This window comes from Oncorhynchus masou, chromosome 24 (genome assembly GCF_036934945.1).
Source record: "Oncorhynchus masou masou isolate Uvic2021 chromosome 24, UVic_Omas_1.1, whole genome shotgun sequence".
In the NCBI taxonomy this organism is placed as follows: domain Eukaryota; kingdom Metazoa; phylum Chordata; class Actinopteri; order Salmoniformes; family Salmonidae; genus Oncorhynchus; species Oncorhynchus masou.
The window spans coordinates 34,702,534-34,725,183 of NC_088235.1; the positions used below are offsets into that span (position 1 = coordinate 34,702,534).

Consider the following 22,650-nt stretch of genomic DNA (forward strand, 5'->3'; position numbering starts at 1 on the left):
TGGCTTCGGGAGAAGTCTCTGAATGTCCTTAAGTGGCCTAGCCAGAGCCCCGACTTTAATCCGATCAAACATCTCTGGAGAGACCTGTAAATAGCTGTGCAGCGACACTCCCCATCCAACCTGACAGAGCTTGAGAGGATCTGCAGAGAAGAATGGGAGAAACTCCCCAGATACAGGTGCCCTAGCTTGTAACGTCATACCCAAGAAAACACGAAGCTGTAACAAATGCCAAATTTGCTTCAACAAAGTAAGGAGTAAAGGGTCAAAATATTTATGTAAATGTAATACATTTTATAGATCAATAAACCAGTTTTAGGTCTGTCATTATGGGGTATTGTCTGTAGAATTAAAAAAAAATTGTTAATACATTTTAGAAAAGGTCTGTAATGTAACAAAATGTGGAAAAAGTCAAGGGGTATGAAAACTTTCCAGAATTTGCTGTATGTGGTTTATGTAGCTAGAAGAACAGATGACTACTCTCTCTTACAAGCAACGCACATGTTGCTCCCAACCATCTATTTCATGTGTTTGACATGTGCGAAATCCATTTATATTTTGTGTGATTGATTGCGTTCATTTTACTCTTGTGACTCTTTCATAATCTTGCTTGTGCCTGTTGTTTTTTTTCTCTTCAACCTGTCAAACACATCCCAGTAATGGCTGAAATGGAATACATTGTCAAATCAAATCAAATTTATTTATATAGCCCTTTGTACAGCAGCTGATATCTCAAAGTGCTGTACAGAAACCCAGCCTAAAACCCCAAACAGCAAGCAATGCAGGTGTAGAAGCACGGTGGCTAGGAAAAACTCCCTAGAAAGGTCAAAACCTAGGAAGAAACCTAGAGAGGAACCAGGCTATGTCGGGTGGCCAGTCCTCTTCTGGCTGTGCCGGGTGGAGATTATAACAGAACATGGCCAAGATGTTCAAATGTTCATAAATGACCAGCATGGTCAAATAATAGTTGTCGAGGGTGCAGCAAGTCAGCACCTCAGGAGTAAATGTCAGTTGGCTTTTCATAGCCGATCATTAAGAGTATCTCTATCACTCCTGCTGTCTCTAGAGAGTTGAAAACAGCAGGTCTGGGACAGGTAGCACGTTTGGTGAACAGGTCAGGATTCCATAGCCGCAGGCAGAACAGTTGAAACTGGAGCAGCAGCACGGCCAGGTGGACTGGGGACAGGAAGGAGTCATCATGCCAGGTAGTCCTGAGGCATGGTCCTAGGGCTCAGGTCCTCTGAGAGAGAGAAAGAAAGAGAGAAAGAGAGAATTAGAGAGAGCATACTTAAATTCCCACAGGACAACGGATAAGACAGGAGAAGTACCCCAGATAGATATAACAAACTGACCTTAGCCCCCTGACACATTAACCACTGCAGCATAAATACTGGAGGCTGAGACAGGAGGGGTCAGGAGACACTGTGGCCCCATCCGATGATACCCCTCCATAAAAATGGAGCTCTATAGGAGAAAGCCCTGCCTCCAGCTGTTTGCTTAGAAATTCTAAGGACAGTAAGGAGGCCTGCGTCTTGTGACTGTAGCGTACGTGTAGATATGTACGGCAGGACCAAATCAGAAAGATAGGTAGGAGCAAGCCTATTGAAAGCTTTGAAGGTTAGCAGTAAAATCTTGAAATCAGCCCTTGCCTTAACAGGAAGCCAGTGTAGGGAGGCTAGCACTGGAGTAATATGATCAACTTTTTTGGTTCTAGTCAGGATTCAAGCAGCCGTATTTAGCACTAGTTTATTTAGTGCTTTATCCGGGTAGCCGGAAAGTAGAGCATTGCAGTAGTCTAACCTAGAGGTAACAAAATAATGGATACATTTTTTTGCATCGTTTTTGGACAGAGAGTTTCTGATTTTTGCTATGTTAGGTAGATGGAAAAAAGCTGTCCTTGAAACAGTCTTGATATGTTCGTCAAAAGAGAAATCTGGGTCCAGAGTAACGCCAAGGTCCTTCACAGTTATATTTGAGACGACTGTACAACCATCAAGATGAATTGTCAGATTCAACAGAAGATCTCTTTGTTTCTTGGGACCTAGAACAAACATCTCTGTTTTGCCCGAGTTGAAAAGTAGAACGTTTGCAGCCATCCACTTCCTTATGTCTGAAACACAGGCTTCCAGCGAGGGCAATTTTGGGGCTTCACCATGTTTCATTGAAATGTACAGCTGTGTGTCATCCGCATAGCAGTGAAAGTTAACATTATGTTTTCGAATGACATCCCCAAGAGGTCAAATATATAGTGAAAACAATAGTGGTCCTAAAACGGAACCTTGAGGAACACTGAAATGCACAGTTGATTTGTCAGAGGACAAACCATTCACAGAGGCAAACTGATATCTTTGTGACAGATAAGATCTAAACCAGGCCAGCACTTGGCCATGTAGATCAATTTGGGTTTCCAATCTCTCCAAAAGAATGTGGTGATCGATGGTATCAAAAGCAGCACTAATGTCTCGAAGCACGAGGACAGATGCAGAGCCTCGGTCTGATGCCAATTAAAGGTCATTTACCACCTTCACAAGAGCAGTCTCAGACTGAAGCATTTCGTATACATTGTTTGTCTTCAGGAAGGCAGTGAGTTGCTGCACAACAGCTTTTTCTAAAATCTTTGAGAGGAATGGAAGATTCGATATAGGCCGATGGTTTTTTATATTTTCTGGACCAAATCAGAAAAATCACAAATCAAGGTTTGGGTTTTTCAAGAGAGGCTTTGTTACTGCAACTTTTAGTGAGTTTGGTACACATCTGGTGGATAGAGAGCCTTTTATTATGTTCTACATTGTCTTTCTGTTGCGTCTATAAGAAAGGTAAAGCTATGTCTGGGATTTAACACATCATCTCGACACCTACACCATAGGAAAGAGAAGTAAAAAAAGTTGGGATTGAAATGTTTACGGATGAGCTGCGCTGAAAACCTGAACCAATTTCGGATTATAGTGATATTTTGTCTGATCTTACAAACAATATAAAGTATGTATAGATAGATGTAATCTAGAGCCAGCCATGTTGGTTTTGTAATCTGTGGGTATAATGCTATTAACACACTTGTTGGATTATGCAACAGAACGTGACAACAACAGTAGTTAATGAGGCAGTCTAGACAGCCCAGGTGATTGTTGATAGGAAACAGAGGATGGTCTTCTGGTTCTAGCCCTGTTCCACACCTTTATTTTAATATATTCATAGAATCGACATATGAGTGCATTCTATGAAAAAGAAAACCGTGAATTTTTACGATAAATTAAATAACTGAATACCCACCAAAATCGCTGAAATCATTGATTATTGTCCTTGCCAGTGAAATGTTTCATGTGCTATAACTCATTTAATACCTGATGGATTTTTTATTTATTTTTTAATCAGAGTTTTGAGTATTGTCATCCATTGTCCAACTGCTGCATTTTTAAAAATTGTTTTTAAAACCTTTTAACAATTTTGATGACCGTTGCTACTCTTACTAGCCCGTGAAATAGAGTTCAGCTCAGAAGGATGCAGGCATCACTAGCCCAGCAGATTAGATACATACCAAGTATTATATAGTCGAAAACACACATAAAATACATATTTGCGCACATACGTGCAAACACATACTCTACTGAGCTGTATTGGATACATTCACACAGACTCCCACACACACATTGACACCCTCACACACAATGTAGGCTATACACACATACACACACACGTGCACATGCACACACACACACACACACACACCCATACAAACAGACACTTACTCACTCAACCTGTTCCATCCCATCACCCTGTGGGACTCATTACATTATCATATTACACTCTTTTCTCTCTACCTCATCTATTCTTCCTCCATCCCGCCACTCCTTTTTCCAATCCAGGTGTTTACAGCAGCCACATCTGCTCTCTGCATTATTCCAGAGGTTAATCTTTGCTGATGCCTACACATCCATCACACACACACACACACACACACACACACACACACACACACACACACACACACACACACACACACACACACACACACACACACTCGCACAGGCACACCCACGTACACATACACACACCTACTCTCTTTCTGTCTCATCGCTTCTTTCAATTGCAACCCTGCCTCCTCCATTCATGTACAGTACAGACTAAAAACAAATGATTCTATATAGGTCCGTGCAGATCCCTTTTGGGGGGCATGTGGTCAAGAAAAAAGGGCACCCCCCTCCAACAACAAAAAATCCCACAACCACAGTTACAGACTGGTTGAGCAATCATTTGTCTTACAAAAAGAGAGGAAAGCGGCACAATCTGAGTAAAGTATTAGTTGTTAAACTATTTGAATCAGAATGCTGCACTTATTAACAATGACCAACACAATTCCAGTCAAAATAGAAGATTGTAAGAAATACTGTAGTCTACCACGACTAAATTCAACCAACTCCATTTGTTGCCAAGTGTCCACATGCGAACATTCGCGCACTGTCGCTGAGTAAACGTAGCCTGTCATTACAGCCAGAAACTATGATTCATTTTCAAAACACAAGATAGGCTACAGCTGCATTTGGAGTGCAATGTCACTCATGTTAGCTGCCAATATCAACTAGGGATGTATCATGTCACTTCTCTGGATTCCAGCACAAACAGGATCATACAGCCTACTTGTAGGTGAGGATGGAGAGGATGGAAAACATGTTGCGTATGCATCACCCCATCATGTTGGAGGGCATTGCCAGCAAGGTAGCAATATTCATCCACACAAATATTGTTACATATTCTGCCAAATGTATTACATCTTCATTCCATAATATTGAAGGCAGTGCGATGGTACAGCTGCTTATCTTTGGACATGCACTGTTAAGAAAATGCAGTATTTCTTTTCAGTAAATTACTGGCAGCACAGTAAGAGTATATTGTCCTGCTAATAGCCCATAATGTGCTATTGTAATAGTACATGGTGTCCAGGTCAGGATAACCAAAACATTTATGTATTAAAGACTATCAGAAAGAATGTTGGTACTTATTTATTTTGATCCAAAGCCATGAACAAGTGAGTCACTCAGCTTTATGTAGGTCCCACTATATTGTCAAAGAAACGAAAGAGAGCGATTGTAATTTGAATAAAGGCCAAAATAATATTTGTAAAGGTCAAAACATTTATTTCTGTTTTTAGGGAGAGAAACACTGGGCTAATTGTGCGCCGCCAATAAGGGCCAAAATATAGCCCTGCTAATAGCCATAATGGCGCTGTACAACGTGACCGTGTGTGTTTGAAAGAGTATTTTATCATTATTTTATTTACAAAAGCATAAAGATGCTAGTGAATAAATACAGTACTGTGCAGTTTGTGCCTTTACATTTGGATAATAAAGCATTGAATGCATTTTGAAGATATAAGCCACTTGCATTTGTTTATTAGTCTACGATGCAGTCTGACAAGTAAACATAGCTTACAGTACATACTGTAGTAAACATGGGAAAGTGCCCAATTCCTTACATAATGTCAGAGAAATTACCGGACCAAGGTGCAGCGTGGTGAGCATACATTTTCCTTTATTAAGAATGTCGCCAACAAAACAAGAAACACCAAAAATGAACATGAATCTTACTAGGGCTATACAGGCTAGGGCTAGGCTAGGCTAGGCTAGGCTAGGGCTAGGGCTAGGCTAGGGCTATACAGGCCACTAACAAAGTCAACTACCCACAACCAAGGTGGAAAATCAGGCTGCCTAAGTATGATTCCCAATCAGAGACAACGATAGACAGCTGTCCCTGATTGAGAACCATACCCGGCCAAAACATAGAAACAGAAAACAAAGAAATAAAGAAACTAGAATGCCCACCCTAGTCACACCATGGCCAAACAAAAATAGAGAATAAAAGCCTCTCTGTGGCCAGGGCGTGACACATAAGGGATAGCAGGACATGTCCAGACTTTCTCTGTGACCTCAAGTACTCATTAACTCTGTCTATAATGCTTTTTCAGGTTGCATCAGTCATGGGCAGAAACTGAGACACAGTATTAATGATGAACACACGGAGGTTCACTGGTAAGCCACATTTGCCTCGGGATACATCCCAGTTGGTATTCAAATTTTATTAGTTGCGTGTGCCGAATAGAACAGTTGTAGACCTTACAGTGAAATGCTGGTATGTTGACTGTCAGAGATGGAGTTCTAGAGCTCACGGGTGTGCCTGGCATGGACTGTGACTCCATCCCGTTCCTCCCCCTCTTCAACACATCATTCTCCGCCTGACTCTCCTCCAATACCGCCTGGCTCTGGACAAATGCATCAGCTGTCGCCCGTATCTCTGCCCTCCATTAATGTTTCTCTTTCTGCTGGTCTGCCGTCAATGACGTCAATGATCTCGGTCTACAAAGTTTGAATCTGATCCATGTACACCTTCATCAGATGAGCAGAATGGTACTGCCCTGAGCCCCCATCGATTACAGTGGCCTATGATGGAAACGGTAGATCAATTAAGAATTACCACACAAATGCTGCGTACCCATGTTAAGAATCTAGCAAAACTAACAACTTTCTTGGCAACCATGTGTTTTTTCGGTGCGGCCCCTTGTCCAGCCCATTGTCCACTGATCTCCACGGATGGTTGTCGGCATTGTTGTATGCTCTGAAAAAACACATTAATGTTTTTAGTACACAATAATTGTTTTTATTTTCATTAAACCTTTATTTAATTATCAATTGTATTACACAGTATGCCTACACATTGATAGGCTGTATACATTTTTTAAAGAAAATGCACTGAAACCAAAATAAGTATAGTTTTGGTCATCCTCTCAGCTCAGGCTCATTTTCAAGTCCTCTCTTGGTGGTCCTAACCCTGGAACAAGTAGCACCATCATTTTCATCAAGCCAGCCTCTTTCCATGTCCATTTCGTCTGTTCTCTTTAGTAGCAATGTCTTTTTGTAATAAACAGCTCGTTTTTGAATGGTAACTGTTTCTAGTTATTTTATTTACGAAAGCATAAAGATGTTGATGAAGAAATACTATATTGCTGTTTTGAAATGTAGAAATGTAACACTTCAGAATACTTAAGCATCGAATACATTGCAGGTAGGGGAGATGTTCACACCTTTTCAAAATGCCACCAGCTGTCCTTCACTACTCTAAATAAAAACACACCATCTTGTTTACATTTTCTGTTGTAACCACAATATCACAAATATTTTGTATCTACCTTTCCAATTACTTTTAGAATTTGGAATTCATTTGACTAATATTATGATGTTTCTTGTCTAAGAAAAAGTGTTCATTCAGTGTTCATTTATTTTTTTAAGACTGGAGAATTTGCTGTGTACAAACGACGCTTCATCCATTTCATTTATTCATGGTTCATTTACATGTTTCCACCTATGCATCCCCAGGGAACGTATGGAGATGGGTTTGAGGGGCCCTAGAACTGTTCTCTCCAACACACGCACACACACAGACACAGATGTACAAGCACACGCGCACACACACACACACCGACACAGATGTACAAGCACACACACACACACAGACACAGATGTACAAGCACACACACACACACACACAGACACAGATGTACAAGCACACGCGCACACACACACACACACACAGACACAGATGTACAAGCACACACACACACCGACACAGATGTACAAGCACAAGCGCACACACACACACACACACACCGACACAGATGTACAAGCACACACACACACACACACACACACACACACACACACACATACTGCTAATTTAGGGTGTTCCTTGGCCAAGACATAAAGAGCACATAACATACACTCATCCATATTACCATATAGTACAGTATATGAAAATCATTAACATTTTATGGGAAGTTGAATCAGAATATTACATGCCATGGAATATTGGAATGGCTTTTCTGCATGTCTTCAGAAAGTGAAGTTTGTGAGTCGTGAAGTAGCAGTAAATGAGAGCTGTTTTCTGAGAAAGCGGCCACCTCCCTCTCTCAGCTATAAGTACTAGTACAGAAGAGAGGGGAGGAGAGAGGGTGGTAGAGGAGAGGAGAGGAGAGAGAGTGGTATAGGGGAGGAGAGAGGGTGGTAGAGGGGAGGAGAGAGGGTGGTAGAGGGGAGGAGAGAGGGTGGTAGAGGGGAGGAGAGGAGAGAGAGTGGTAGAGGGGAGGAGAGGAGAGAGAGTGGTAGAGGGGAGGAGAGGAGAGAGAGTGGTAGAGGGGAGGAGAGGAGAGAGGGTGGTAGTGGGGAGGAGAGAGGGTGGTAGAGGGGAGGAGAGAGGGTGGTAGAGGGGAGGAGAGGAGAGAGGGGAGGAGAGAGGGTGGAAGAGGGGAGGAGAGGAGAGAAGAAAGGGTGGTAGAGGGGAGGAGAGAGGGTAGAAGAGGGGAGGAGAGGAGAGAAGAAAGGGTGGTAGAGGGGAGGAGAGAGGGTGGAAGAGGAGAGGTGAGGAGAAGAGAGAAGAGGAGAGGCAGTGAAATCACTCAAGATTGACTTCAAAATTGGACCTCTGTCCATGTCCGGAGGATGTCGGCAAATATCTTCAAAACCAGCAACTAGGGCAAGGGGGGTAAAGGTACGGCCCATGGGCCATATCCGGCCCCCCGGGCACTTCAATCCGCCTGCGAGTCATAAAAATAATAATAAGAAGAAGAAATTCAATTTTTTTATTCACTTTTCCTCCCCAATTTCATGGTATCCAATTGTCCCGTCGCTGCAACTCCCGTACGGACTCGGGAGAGGCAAAGGTCGAGAGCCGTGCATCCCTCGAAACAACCCAGGCAAGCCGCACTGCTTCTTGACACAATGCCTGCTTAACCCGGAAGCCAGCCGCACCAATGTGTCAGAGGAAACACCATTCACCTGGCGACCGTGTCAGCGTACATGCGCCCGGTCCGCCACAGGAGTCGCTAAAGCGAGATGGGACAAGAAATCTCAGCCTTCCAAACCCTCTCCTAACCCAGACGATGCTGGGCCAATTGTGCGCTGCCTCATGGGTTACACAGCTGTGTATAAAGTGTAATATTATAATGCAAACTCAAAATGTTATACATTTCAACTCTATATCTGGCATGGTACACGTGTCTTCTTCTTTGTAAACCTGGAGCCTGGTGCATGGTTCACAATGACTGATTGTCATCAGTTCCATGATTAGGCCCATAACCATACTTTTGTTTCAAAATAGATTTGTTTAAGACTACCAAGAAACACTGTGTGACCCTAATTCAGCCCACTACATAAGTGAAGTGGGGATAGGAGTCAGCACTGAGGGAAGTGTGTGTGTGTTTGTGAGTGTACAGACACACGTGGATGCACAGTATGTTCATAGCTGCAGCACCCTCTGAAAAATTGGAATAAAAAAAATAACAAAAGTAGTTCACTGGGCCTTTAACAGTCCTGTGTTAGAAGACAGTTACAGCCGACTGTAGCAAGGCCAACCCACTCACCACCTTCTCTAAATTCATTACAGAATATTCCTCCACACGTCCCAACCCATCCTCCCTTCTCAGTCAGTGAAGTTCTCATCTCCCCGTCATAAACCTGCAACGCTTGCTCCTCAAATTCACTACAAAACAAAGACACACTGGGACAAATAATGACTTCCTGTCCACGGAAATAACACCCCCCCACACACGCACGCTTCCAGATGGATGATAGATTTTTACAGCTTTACATCCTTGTTACATTTTACTGCTTCTCATATTTTCTTAAATCAACACAAATAAACAATGCTGTTGTTTGTAACTATTCATGCTTTGGGTTTGTGTGTGTGTGTGTGTGTGTGTGTGTGTGTGTGTGTGTGTGTGTGTGTGTGTGTGTGTGTGTGTGTGTGTGTGTGTGTGTGTGTGTGTGTGTGTGTGTGTGTGTGTGTGTGTGTGTGTGTGTGTGTGTGTGTGTGTGTGTGTGTGTCTGTGTGTTTGCCAATGCTTTTTACTTTATTTTACCGGTGCATTTTATTTTGGAAGTTTTAATGTTAGTTTGCTTTTCATTTTTACTTTCTTCCCATCAGCGATCTTCCTCCATTATTCCATCTGCTTTTGTTAGAGCAGCACTTTTATTAGAGCGCTTCCTTCCTTCCTTTCCACATTTCTACCTTCTCTCTTTCTCTCTCTCTCTCTCCCCGTCTCTCTCTCTCCGTCTTTCCTTCCCTCTCACTCTTTCTCTCACTCTCTCTCTCTCTCTCTCTCTCTCTCCCTCTCCTACTCTTTCTCTTCCTCCTTCTCACTGCTCCAATTTTATCCCGGGGGCCATATAATTTATCCTTCCGTTTTCAACTCTCTATCCTTCTTCTCTCTCTACCCTGTCCCAGCCCAGCCTCAGACTGTGTATCATCTAGTGTTATGCATTAGTGGGTCTGTGCGCTGGCATTTGGGATCTCTCATTAACATTTGCTACATGTGGTTTAGTGAAGGTGGCAGGGACAACAGTCCGCACCATGCCATTATTCCTCTCCCTCCCTCATAACTTGTGCCATCCCTCCCTCCTTCCATCCCTCCCTCCTCACTCCATAGCTCCCTCACTCCCTTCTTCCTGTCCTGGAACGGGAGTTAGGAAAATAGCACAAGGAAAAAAGAGAAGATCCGTTGTCGCCTAAGTCAATACATTGCATTCAATGTGGAAGCCAGCCGCACCAATTTGTCGGTGGAAACATCGTACACCTGGCAACTGTGTCAGTGTGCACTGCGCCCGGCCCGCCACAGAATTATTGAATATTTGGTGTTTTATATCACTTGCACTTCTGGAGTCCTTAACAAAGGCTTCCAAACTGGTAGCGACTACAGCGCAAAACAGACGAAAAGGACATGGCAAAATGCTCTACCGTTAAAAGTAATGATGGGACGATTGATACTGGAGCTCCGATGCGGTTTTGAATGTGCAACTGAAGAAAACATGATGTGATCAATGATGTCCAAAGCTTCGTTTGTAGCGGAATCACACTGATTTAGCTGTGATTCTGGTTCTTTCTTCATTTTCAAGTTAATTTCAAAGACAGACTTCGTACTTAGGCCAACAATGTAGTTAGGATTTTTTCATGTATTATCACTTGAACTGAAACTCAGCAGGTATAGTTGGTGACCATAGAACTCTCACATATGACATTGAATGTGCGGGTTGAATCCTAATGAAGGCATGTTATTATTTTTTAAATTGTTATATGTGACACCACACCATTCGTCAAACACATTGTTTTATTTTGTATACTATAAGCTCCGAAATGATGCCATAGATTCACAGTTTTTGACAGCAAAAAAAAGGGATTCAAAGGAAAGCAAGATGTAAGGCGCAAACCTGTAATTGTAGATTAACCGTTGCACCACAGAGATTATACATATTGTGGAACAAAGGTATATACACAGTGCATTCGGAAAGTATTCAGACCCCTTGACTTTTTCCACATTTTGTTATGTTAGAGCCTTATTCTAAAATGGATTTACAATTGAATAATCCTCAGCTTTCTACACAAAATAGCCCATGAAGACAAAGCAAAAACAGGTTTTAGATTTTTCTGCTAATTTATTAAAAATGTAAAACAGAAATATCATATTTACATAACTATTCAGACCCTTTGCTATGCGACTAGAACTTGAGCTCAGGTGCATCCTGTTTCCATTGATCATCCTTGAGATGTTTATACAACTTGATTGAAGTCCACATGTGGTAAATTCAATTGATTGGACATTATTTGGAAAAGGCACACATCTGTTTATATAAAGGTCTCTTCTTAAATTGAAGATGTTTGGAACCAACAAGAGTCTTCCTAGAGCTGGCCGCCCGGCAAAACTGAGAAATCGGGGGAAAGGGCCTTTGTCAGGGAGGTGACCAAGAACCCGATGGTCACTCTGACAGAGCTCTAGAGTTCCTCTGTTGAGATGGGAGAACCTTCCAGAAGGACAGCTATCTCTGCAGCTCTCCACCAATCAGGCCTTTATGGTAGAGTGGATAGATGGAAGCCACTCCTCAGTAAAAGGCACATGACAGCGCTTGGAGTTTGTCAAAAGACACCTAAAGACTCTCAGACCATGAGAAAGAAGATTCTTTGGTCTGCTGAAACCAAGATTGAATTCTTTGGCCTGAATGCCAAGCTTCACATCTGGAGGAATCCTGACACCATCCTTACAGTGAAGCATGGTGGTGGCAGCATCATGCTGTTGGAATGTTTTTCAGCAGCAGGGACTGGAAGACTAGTCAGGATCAGAAGGAAGATGAAAGGAGTACAGAGAGATCCTTAATAAAAACCTGCTCCAGAGCTCTCAGGACCTCAGACTGGTGCAAAGGATCACATTCCAACAAGACAATAACCCTAAGCACACAGCCAAGACAATGCAGGAGTGTCTTCGAGACAAGTCTCTGAATGTCCTTGAGTGGCTCAGCCAGAGACCGACTTGAACCCGATCGAACATCTCTGGAGAGACCTGAAAATAGCTGTGCAGCGACGCTCCCCATTCAACCTGACAGAGCTTGAGAGGATCTCAGAGAAGAATGGGGAAAAACTCCCCAAATACTGTACATGTGTGCCAAGCTTGTAGGGTCATAAGCAAGAAGACTCAAGGCTGTAATCACTGCCAAAGGTGCTTCAATAAAGTACTGAGTAAAGGGCCTGAATACCTATGTAAATGTGATATTTCTGTTTTTTATTTTTAATACATTTACATGTCAAAACCAGTTTTTGCTTTGTCATTATGGGGCATTGTGTGTAGATTGTTAGAATAAGGCTGTAACGGATGCTCTCTATGGTGCAGCTGTAGAACCTTTTGAGGATCTGAGGACCCATGACAAATCTTTTCATTTGTTTCCTGAGGGAGAATAGGCTTTGTCGTGCCCTCTTCACAACTGTCTTAGTGTGTTTGACCATGAAAGTATGTTGGTGATGTGGACACCAAGGAACTTGAAGTTCTCACCTGCTCCACTGCAGTACCATCGATGAGAATGGGGGCATGGTCGGTCCTACTTTTCCTGTAGTCTACAATAATCTCCTTTGTCTTGATCACATTGAGAGAGAGGTTGTTGTCCAGGCACCACACGGCCAGGTTTCTGACCTCCTCCCTATAGGATGTCTCATCGTTGTTGGTGAACAGGGTGTTGTGTCATCTGCAAATTTAAAGATGGTGTTGGAGTCGTGCCTGGCCATGCAGTCATGAGTGAAAAGGGAGTACAGGAGGGGACTGAGCACGCACCCCTAAGGGATGTTGAGGATTAGTTGTTACCTACCCTTACCACCTGGGGGTGGGCCATCGAGAAGTCCAGGATCCAGTTGTTTAGTAACAGGTGTTTTGTACAAGGGTCCTTAGCTTAGTGATGAGCTTTGAGGGCACTATGGTGTTGAACGCTGAGCTGTCGTTAATGAATAACATTCTCGCATGTTGGTATTACAGACTCAGTCTGGGACAGGTTGAAAATGTCAGTGTAGACACTTGCGAGTTGGTCAGCGCATGCTCAGAGTACACGTCCCGGTAATCCATCTGTCCCTGAGGTCATGTGATTGTTGAGCTGTTTAAAGGTCTTACTCACATTGGCTATGGAGAGCGTGATCACACAGTTGTCCGGAACAGCTGATGCTCTCATGCATGCTTCAGTGTTGCTTGCCTCGAAGCGAGCATACAGTAGAGGTAATATAGCTCATCTGGTAGGCTTGTGTCACTGGTCAGCTCGCGGCTGTGCCTCACTTTGTAGTTTGCAAACCCTGCCACATCCGACGAGCATTGGAGTCGTTATAGTACGAGCTTGTTTGATGGTTCGTCGGAGGGCATAGCGGGATATCCTATAAACTTCCAGGTTATACACCCACTCCTTGAAAGCGGCAGCTCTACCCTTTAGCTCAGTGTGGATGAAATTTGAAATGTTTTAATGAGCAGGCTTTCTTTCATGATTTGTTTTATGTTGACTGGAGCAAGATTGAGCTTATCCCTAATGTGGAAACTGCCTAGAACTTCTTTCATGATGGTTTTTTCCAAATAGTAAACAAACATGCCCCATTCCGCAGGTTCAGGGTTAAAGGGCGGGATAATCCATAGTTTTCTTCTGAGCTGTCTTGTATTATTCACGACTGTAATCTAGCCCGGGCTAAAGCAAGGAAATCATGTTCTGATGCTGATTGGCTTATTTTTAGGCAGTTACGAAACAAGTGTTCTTTTCTTCTCAGGAAGGCCAAGTCTGAATATTTTATGTCTGTTACCACTGATAACCTGAATCACCCTAGAAAGTTTTGGAAGGCTATTAAGTCTATGTCTGGTAACAGTAATATTAATGAATTACCGTCATGTGTTTTGAAGGACTCTGTTGCTATATATGACAAAAATGCTGAAATTTCAATGAGCACTTCGTATCATCTGGTAGGCTGTTTGATTCAGTGTCGTCTGTCTCTGTACAACCCTGTGTGGATGAACCAGTGAGAGCTGGTCAAACCTTTAGCTTTTTGCCATTCTCAGTGCAGGTGGTACATAAAGCCCTGAAATCCTTAGATCAGAGAAAGCCTGCAGGTCCTGATCTTTTGGATCCCTGCTTTTTAAATCTGACAGCTGATTTCATAGCTGAACCACTCACATCTCTGTTCAATCTAACCCTGTAATGTAATGAAATTCCAAAGATCTGGAAATTAGCATTTGTCCTACCAACTCTAAGATCCAACTCTAATTATAGGTCAATCTCAAAGCTGTCAACCCTGATGAAAATACTTGAAATCCTTGAAAGTGAACAGCTAAAAGAGTTTTTATTTACTAACTATATTTTACCAATGTACCAATCGGGCTTCAGGAAGAAGCATAGCACAATTACAGCAGCCATGAACGTTTTAAATGATATCACTGAAGCCATTGACAAAAACAGCACTGTCTCACTTTTTATTGATCTCTCTCTAAGGCTTTTGATACAGTTGATCATGCTATACTAAGGCAGAGATTGTCGAGTGTAGGTCTTTCGGACCATGCAGTTGCATGGTTTGCTAACTATCTGTCTGATAGAACTCAGTGCACTCAATTTGATGGGCTTATGTCTGTTAAATTGTCTGTCTTGAATGGTGTGCCCCAAGGCTCTGTACTTGGTCCTTTCTTATTCACTATTTATATAAATGATTTAGACAAAAATATCCAAAATGCACAACTTCATATTTTATGCTGATGATACTGTTATTGACTGTTGTGCCTTCTCTTACAAAAGCTTTCTAGAACATGCAAACTGCTTTTTATACTGTTCAACATACCTTGTGTCAATTGAAGCTTATCCTCAATACTGACGAATCTAAACTAATGGTGTTTTCTAGTGCAAGAAATAGACCTCTGAACCTTTCACCTATTACTACCTGTCAGGGCAAGGAGATTGAGGTTGTAACCTCATAAATATCTTGTAATTTTAATTGATGACGGCCTCTCTTTTAAATTGCATATTCAACAACTTACAAAACAAATGAAGCTGAAATTGGGATTTTATTTTAGGAATAAGGCCTGTTTTTCTTTTGAAGCCAGAAGGAGGCTAGTATCAGCTACATTTATGCCTTTACTAGACTATGGGGATATTTTATATATGAATGCTTCCTCTCAGTGTTTGAGATCAATTGACACTCTTTACCATGGCACTTTGAGATTTATTTTAAACTGCAAAACACTTACGCACCACTGCACTTTGTACACCAGGGTTGGCAGGCCTTCCCTAGTCACTCGTAGGCTCAGTCACTGGTATACTTTGATTTACAAAGCCATTTTGGGTTTATCACCTTTTTATTTGTGCATTTTTATTGTTCAGAAATGTGGTGGGTACTCTCTTCGTTCGCTGGACTTTATCCTGCTAACTGTTCCAAATGTCCAAACTGAATTTGGTAAAAGGGCTTTTATGTACTCTGCGCCATCGTCTTGGAACCCCTTACAAAATACTTTTAAACTGGAAGAACTTGTCCTGATTGGTGTTTTTAAATCACTGATGAAGGATTTTGAGGCTGATTCCCTGACCTGTCAATGTTTTTAATTTGCTGTTTTATACTCTTGTGAATTCAATGGTTTTTACTAGATTACTTGTAGTTTCATGTTGTCTGTCTGTCTCATTTTTTGTAATGACTTGGTGCTGCCTATCTTGGCCAGAACGCTCCTGAAAAAATATTTTAATCTCAATGAGCCCTTCCTGGTTAAATTAAGGTTAAATACAATGTTGCATGTAATCCATGGCTTCTGGTATGTACATACAGTCACTGTTGGGACAACATCATTGATGCACTTATTGATGAAGCCAGTGACTATTTATTTTTTACCTTTATTTAACTAGGCAAGTCAGTTAAGAAGTATTTTTTCAATGACAGCCTAGGAACCGTGGGTTAACTTCCTTATTCTTGTGCAGAACGACAGATTCTTTTTTACCTTGTCAGCTCAGGGATTCCATCTTGCAACCTTTCGGTTACTAGTACAACGCTCTAACCACTAGGTGACCTGCCACACCTGATGTGGTGTACTCCTCAATGCCATCAGAAGAATCCTGGAACATATTCCAGTCTGTGCTAGCAAAACAAACCTGTAGTTTAGCATCTGCTTCATCTGACCACTTTCTTATTGACTGGTGCTTCCTGCTTTAGTTTTTGTCTGTAAGCAGGAATCAGGAGGATATATCTATGGTCAGATTTGCCAAATGGAGGGCGAGGGAGAGCTTTGTACGTGTCTCTGGTGTGTGGAGTTGTAACGCTCGTCGTCGTAAGGAAGAGTAGACCAAAGCACAGCGTGGAAAGTGTTCATGATCTTTATTGTCAAGAATCACTCAAACAAAAATAACGAATACAAAAACGACCGCAAACAGTTGTGGGGTGTTGTTTTACTAAACGGAAAACAACACCCCACAAAACCCAAACGGAAAATGACAACTTATATATCCCCAATCAGAGACAATGATAGACAGCTGCCTCTGATTGGGAACCACACAAGGCAAAAACAACAAAGAAATAGACAACATGGAATGCCCACCCCAAATCCCACCCTGACCTAACCAAATAGAGAAATAAAACGGCTCTCTAAGGTCAGGGCGTGACAGGAGTAAGGATGGTCTAGAGTTTTTTCCCCTCTGGGTTGCACATTTAACATGCTGATGGAAATTTGTTAAAATGGATATCAGTTTTCCTGCATTAGGGGTCAAAACCACCCATTGGTGGTCAGTTTTTGGAGCTCCAGAAACATGTTAAACTACTTAATTCTGTGGAATGGAATTACAGCACCATTCAAAATACTTCAATTACTTCCCCACCCACAAACATTTTCCCACAATGCTCCATAATTTACAGTAAAACATTTCAACAGTATGTTACTGTTGGTAATACCAAAAATTACAATATAAATTACAGTTTTTCATTACAGTGTAGAGACAAATGCCCCCTCCCCATCCTATATTTGAAGGGTGCAAATACAAAAAAATATGCAAACCAGTTCCTCGTTAGTTGTTGCATCCCATAGTCTGCTGACAGATGCTATGATACCGGTTATATTACATGTGTCTTTCCACAAGTGCGTCTGTCTACGAGAGATTACACCCGAGGAATCCATTTCTTCTACATCTGTTCGAGTCAGTAGGCTCTCTGATCTTCCTCTTTGTGCGGTCATAGTGCCTCTTCTCATACCTAAGCTCTCTCTCCCTTCTACTCCCTACCTCTCACCCTAACCCTCTCTCTCCATCCTTCTCCTCTCTCCCTCTTTCCATCCTTCTCCTCTCTCCCTCTCTCTCCATCCTTCTCCTTTCTCTCCCTGCTCCTCTCCCTTCCACTCCCTATCTATCCCTTTAACCCTCTCTCTCCATCCTTCTCCTCTCTCCCTCTCTCTCCATCCTTCTCCTCTCTCTCCCTCCTCCTCTCCCTTCCACTCCTTATCTATCCCCCTAACCCTCTCTCTCCATCCTTCTTCTCTCTCCCTCCTTCTCCTCTCTCTCCCTTCCTCTCCCTACCTCTCACCCTAACCCTCTCTCTCCATCCTTCTCCTCTCTCCCTCCTTCTCCTCTCTCTCCCTTCCACTCCCTATCTCTCCCCCTAACCCTCTCTCTCCATCCTTCTCCTCTCTCCCTCTCTCTCCATCCTTCTCCTCTCTCTCCCTCCTCCTCTCCCTTCCACTCCTTATCTATCCCCCTAACCCTCTCTCTCCATCATTCTCCTCTCTCCCTCCTTCTCCTCTCTCTCCCTTCCACTCCCGATATCTCCCCCTAACCCTCTCTCTCCATCCTTCTCCTCTCTCCCTCCTTCTCCTCTCTCTCCCTTCCACTCCCTATCTCTCCCCCTAACCCTCTCTCTCCATCCTTCTCCTCTCTCCCTCCTTCTCCTCATCTCTCCCTTCCACTCCCGATATCTCCCCCTAACCCTCTCTCTCCATCCTTCACTCTCTCCCTCTCTCTCCCTCCTTCTCCTCTCTCTCCCCCTCTCACCTCTTTCAGTGCTGTGATGGTATGATGGTACACAGGAGGCTGTTACAATTTGATTGGAGTTATTACACTTGATTTGATTAATCGTATGTAGAATAACTGGGACTCACTTCCAGTCACCTGCCAAACCTACAGACTAGGGATACACACACACACACACGCACACGCGCATTGGCGCACACACTCTTGTACTCATGTATCCGTGGAGCTTCAACTTCCATTTCTCACGCGATGACATCATCTTTGCTCGCCATGAACATCTAGAGCAGCATTTACTAATTTCTAGAGTGACTGTTGATGTAGTCATTCTGTGATTATTATTACCTGTCCAGTGGCCTGATCAACCATTCATCAACCCTCCACCAACCTGCACACATCATGCTGAGGAAACAATTTCCTTTGTGTCTGATCAGATGAGGGATGACTTTGGCTCAGGTCCCAAAATCAGCCTTATCTGTCAATATTGACAGCAAATGTCGGGTATACATCTGTTTTACTACATTAATTGTCTCTACAGTAGATCTAAATCAACGATGATCAATTCTATTAAATTATATTATATATACAGTACCAGTCAAAGTTTGGACATCCACAGAGTAAGTCTGGAGCTCTGTCAGAATGACCATCGGGTTCTTGGTCACCTCCCTGAACAAGGCCCTTCTCCCCCAATTGCTCGGTTTGGCCAGGTGGCCAGCTCCAGGAAGAGTCTTGGTGGTTCAAAACTTCTTTCATTTAAGAATTATGGAGGCCATTGTGTCGTTGGTGACCTTCAATGCTCCAGACATGTTTTGGTACCCTTCCCCAGATCTTTGCCTCGACAGACAATTCCTTCGTCATCATGGGTTGATTTTTGCTCTGACGTGCACTATCAACTGTGAGAGATTATAAAGACAGGCTATTATAAAGGCTAATATGGATTTCCCACAGGTGGACTCCATGCACTCCTTGCTCTCTATATCTAGGTTCTAGGGACCAAAAGTCTGAACTCTCTGTCTATGTCTAGTGATCAGCCTGGCAATGCAGCCACATATTGGGTCAATGCCAACTTGTAACATGCCTACACTGACAGGCATACTAGGACAGAGAGAGAGAGCATGTCTACTATAGTATCTCTCCAACAAGTGCTCTCCCGCTCTCCTTCTCTCTGTCGTTCTCTCTCTCTCACCCTCCCCTCTGCCTCTCTGTCCCTCTCCCTCTCATTCACTTAATTACTCACTCACTCTCTCTTTCCCCCTCCTTTACTCTCTCTCTCCCTCCCTCTGCATCGCTCACCCCCCCCCCTCTCTCCTTAAGGGTTATATCTATGCATCAGATTTGCCGCTCCTCTCCTTGTCAGTAGAAACGTCCCTAGCTTCCATGCCTCCATGCATTTTTAATCTGAATAGGCCCCACTTGCTGCCATTACACTATGCTCATTATCATAATAAAGCACCAAGCTGAGAAATGTTTGCTCACTCAGACAGCATGTACTCCCTAGGGTCCACTACAGCTAATATGGTATTACACACTGGAGGTTTGTGTATGGCATAGCTGTTCCAAAAGTAAACTTGCAAGATTGTCATTTCTCCTCCTCTCTCCTTCCGTATGTTCTACTCCCTCTTCATCCCTCTCTTTTCTCTGGGCCCCCAGGCTCCCGTGGTTTTGTCCCCGTAGACTCATCTCTCTCTCTCTGTGGCTTGAGGATACAGATGTGTGTAATAAAGGTTCGATGTTGCAGTGGATATAGTTTGTCATATTTCATACTTTAATGATCCACTACACTATTAGAACAAAAGGTGCCAAGTAGAACCATACAGGGTTCTTCAGTTTGTTCTCATAGAACCCAGAACCAAAAAGGGTTCCCCTATCTAGAACCCTCTAAGTAGGTTTCTTCAAAGAACCCCGTGTATATGGTTCTACCTAGAACCCTCTTATGGACGGTTCTGTCTGGAACCCTCTAAAAAGGGTTTCATCAAGAACCATTATAATATCTAACAGTTCTTCCTAGAACCATCTACAAAGGGTTCTACCAACAACCCTTTTATCTTTGAGTTCTTCCTAGAACCGTTGATTAACAGTTCCACCAGCCTTACTAGCCTTTGAAATGTAATGATTTAAGACAATACAGGGTCAACTTATACCCTAACACAGGGGTGTCATGAATCTCCTGGTGTACAGGCCACAGCAGGACTGCAAGTCACATTATGCAAGCTTGCCAAGTGATATGTAATTCCTGTTGGAATCGAGCCAGAGTTGGGATATCCAACAAGTGAAAATGTTAATCTCCCACAATTTGCAATCAGAACAATTGAGACTACCTCACTCATCTAAACTGGAACAACCATCTCAGTAACGGGTGCAATAAACTCAATTCTAACAGATTGGATTTGTTTAGAAAACTGTTGTTTATCTTTGTGTAGCATAACATTTATCAACCAAGCAACGCAAAAACACAGATATTACAGTAAAATAAACCATTCTGAAAATCTCATTGTGATAGAGCATGCTGGGAAATATTATATATGGTTCTATGTAGAACCCTTCTTGCCTCCCAAAGAATCCTTCATACCTTCCAAAGAATCCTCAAAGAACCATTTCCTCCAAAAACGGTTATCAGTATGTTAAAGGTTCTAGGGAGAACCATTTGCCTTACAAGGAACCATTTTCTTCCAAAAAGGGTTACTCTGATCAAAACAGTTCTTGTAGAACCCTGACCCTCTGCAAAGAACCCTTTTGGAACCCTTTTTTCTAAGAGTGTAGAGGTTGTAGTTGGCAATATCACTATTTCTTTAAGTACAAGACATAAACTTTGCCAATCATCATTCTTCACATAGAATTAACGATGATGATGAGGATGACTATCAAAGTCATGTTTTTATCAAGTTGGTTTGCCTTTCAGGGATTATTGTACTAGCACTGTTGTGATGTTTGTACTAACGTTGTTGTAATGTTTGTGTCTCCTTCAGGGCAGCACAGAAGTCCCCTCACTCGCCACTGTCAGCTGTATGGATAACCCAAGCTGGGCAGGTCAGTGTGTGTGTGTGTGTGTGTGTGGGTGTGTGTGTGTGTGAGTGCGTGTGGGTGTGTGCACAAGTGTATGTCCTCACAGGTGTGTGTGTGTGTGCGCGTGTGCCTGCATCCGCACTTGAAATCTTGTGTGTGTTTGCACCTCCCTGTGTGTGTGTGCTCCTCCCTGTGTGTGTGTGCTCCTCCCTGTGTGTGTGTGCTCCTCCCTGTGTGTGTGGTTGAGTGGGAGCGGCAGAGAGAGGTAATGTGCTGACTGCAGTCCTTTGGTTCTGGGCATGCCCATTAGAGCCAGCTATAAATCCTGGGCTAGCTGAGCCGAGCGCCGCTCTCACACTGTGTCAGCAGTCCGCCAATGAATGGCTATTAAATGCTACAAAAAGCCTCTTTAATTCAGCCTGCCGAGCGACATACCTCTCCCTCTCTCTCTCTGTCTCTCTCTCTCTCTCTCTCCCTCTCTCTCTTTCACTCTCTCTCCCTCTCCCTCTCTCTCTCTCTGTCTCTCTCTCTCTCTGTCTCTCTCTCTCTTTCACTCTATCTCACTCTCATCTCTCTCTCTCTTGCTCTCCTCTCTGTCTTTTCTCTCTCTCTCTCTATCTCTCTGACCATGCTTAATTGAAAAAGAGGACTAGAAGATCCCTTCACCACCATCTGTATAAATCTCTACAGTAACAACCAGGTCATCTATTATTAATAACGCACATTAATTGCAGATTATTTACAAATAGCCACCTGGCATTTTTCTTCATACTTTAGGCCGGCTTGCAGCTCCTCTGTGTTTGGGAAAAGAAGAAGGAGGGGGAGGAGAGGAGAGAGAGAAGCTGATATGGGAGAGGAGATTGTGGAGGAGGGTGAGGGTTGGTACAAGGAGAGAGGGAGCGAGAGATATTGAGATGGCTCTGTGGGTGAGGGTTGGTAGGGCAGGCTGATCACTAGACTTCAATTTTGGATATTTGAAAAGGTCCAGGGGACGTCGATATATGCCTTCCTGTGGCCCAGCACTGGCACAAAGTTATGATGGTTGGCGGCAAAGTGCGCTACTCAGGTCAAAGCTGCTCTGACCACTGCTCCATGGTAGTTTACAATGTGCTAGCAAGGCGTGAGAATACCAAATCATAGCCATAACCTTAATTAATACCTAAACTTAACGCTTTGAGTTTTATTTTTCTCTGTAATTAACCCTGTAACCATGCAGAATGAATGCAGCAAAAATAGATGTTCACCCATAAAACTTTGAATTTCTAAGTGAAACTATGACATATGGTTTGATAAGGAGCCATAGCTGAGAGGGAGAGAGAAGCTAGAGATTGAAGAAAGGAGGGAA

At 43.0% G+C, this 22,650-nt stretch overlaps 1 protein-coding gene across 1 annotated transcript in view; it reads left to right on the top strand.

Annotated features, from left to right (window-relative positions):
- Positions 1-22,650, top strand: part of LOC135512079 (RNA binding protein fox-1 homolog 3-like) — a 798,827-nt gene that overhangs the window by 406,781 nt on the left and 369,396 nt on the right. Inside the window, exon 4 of the mRNA XM_064933722.1 lies at positions 21,269-21,329. Coding sequence (XP_064789794.1) covers positions 21,308-21,329 — 22 coding nt within the window. The 5' untranslated portion in view covers positions 21,269-21,307. The remainder of the gene's footprint in view (positions 1-21,268; positions 21,330-22,650) is intronic.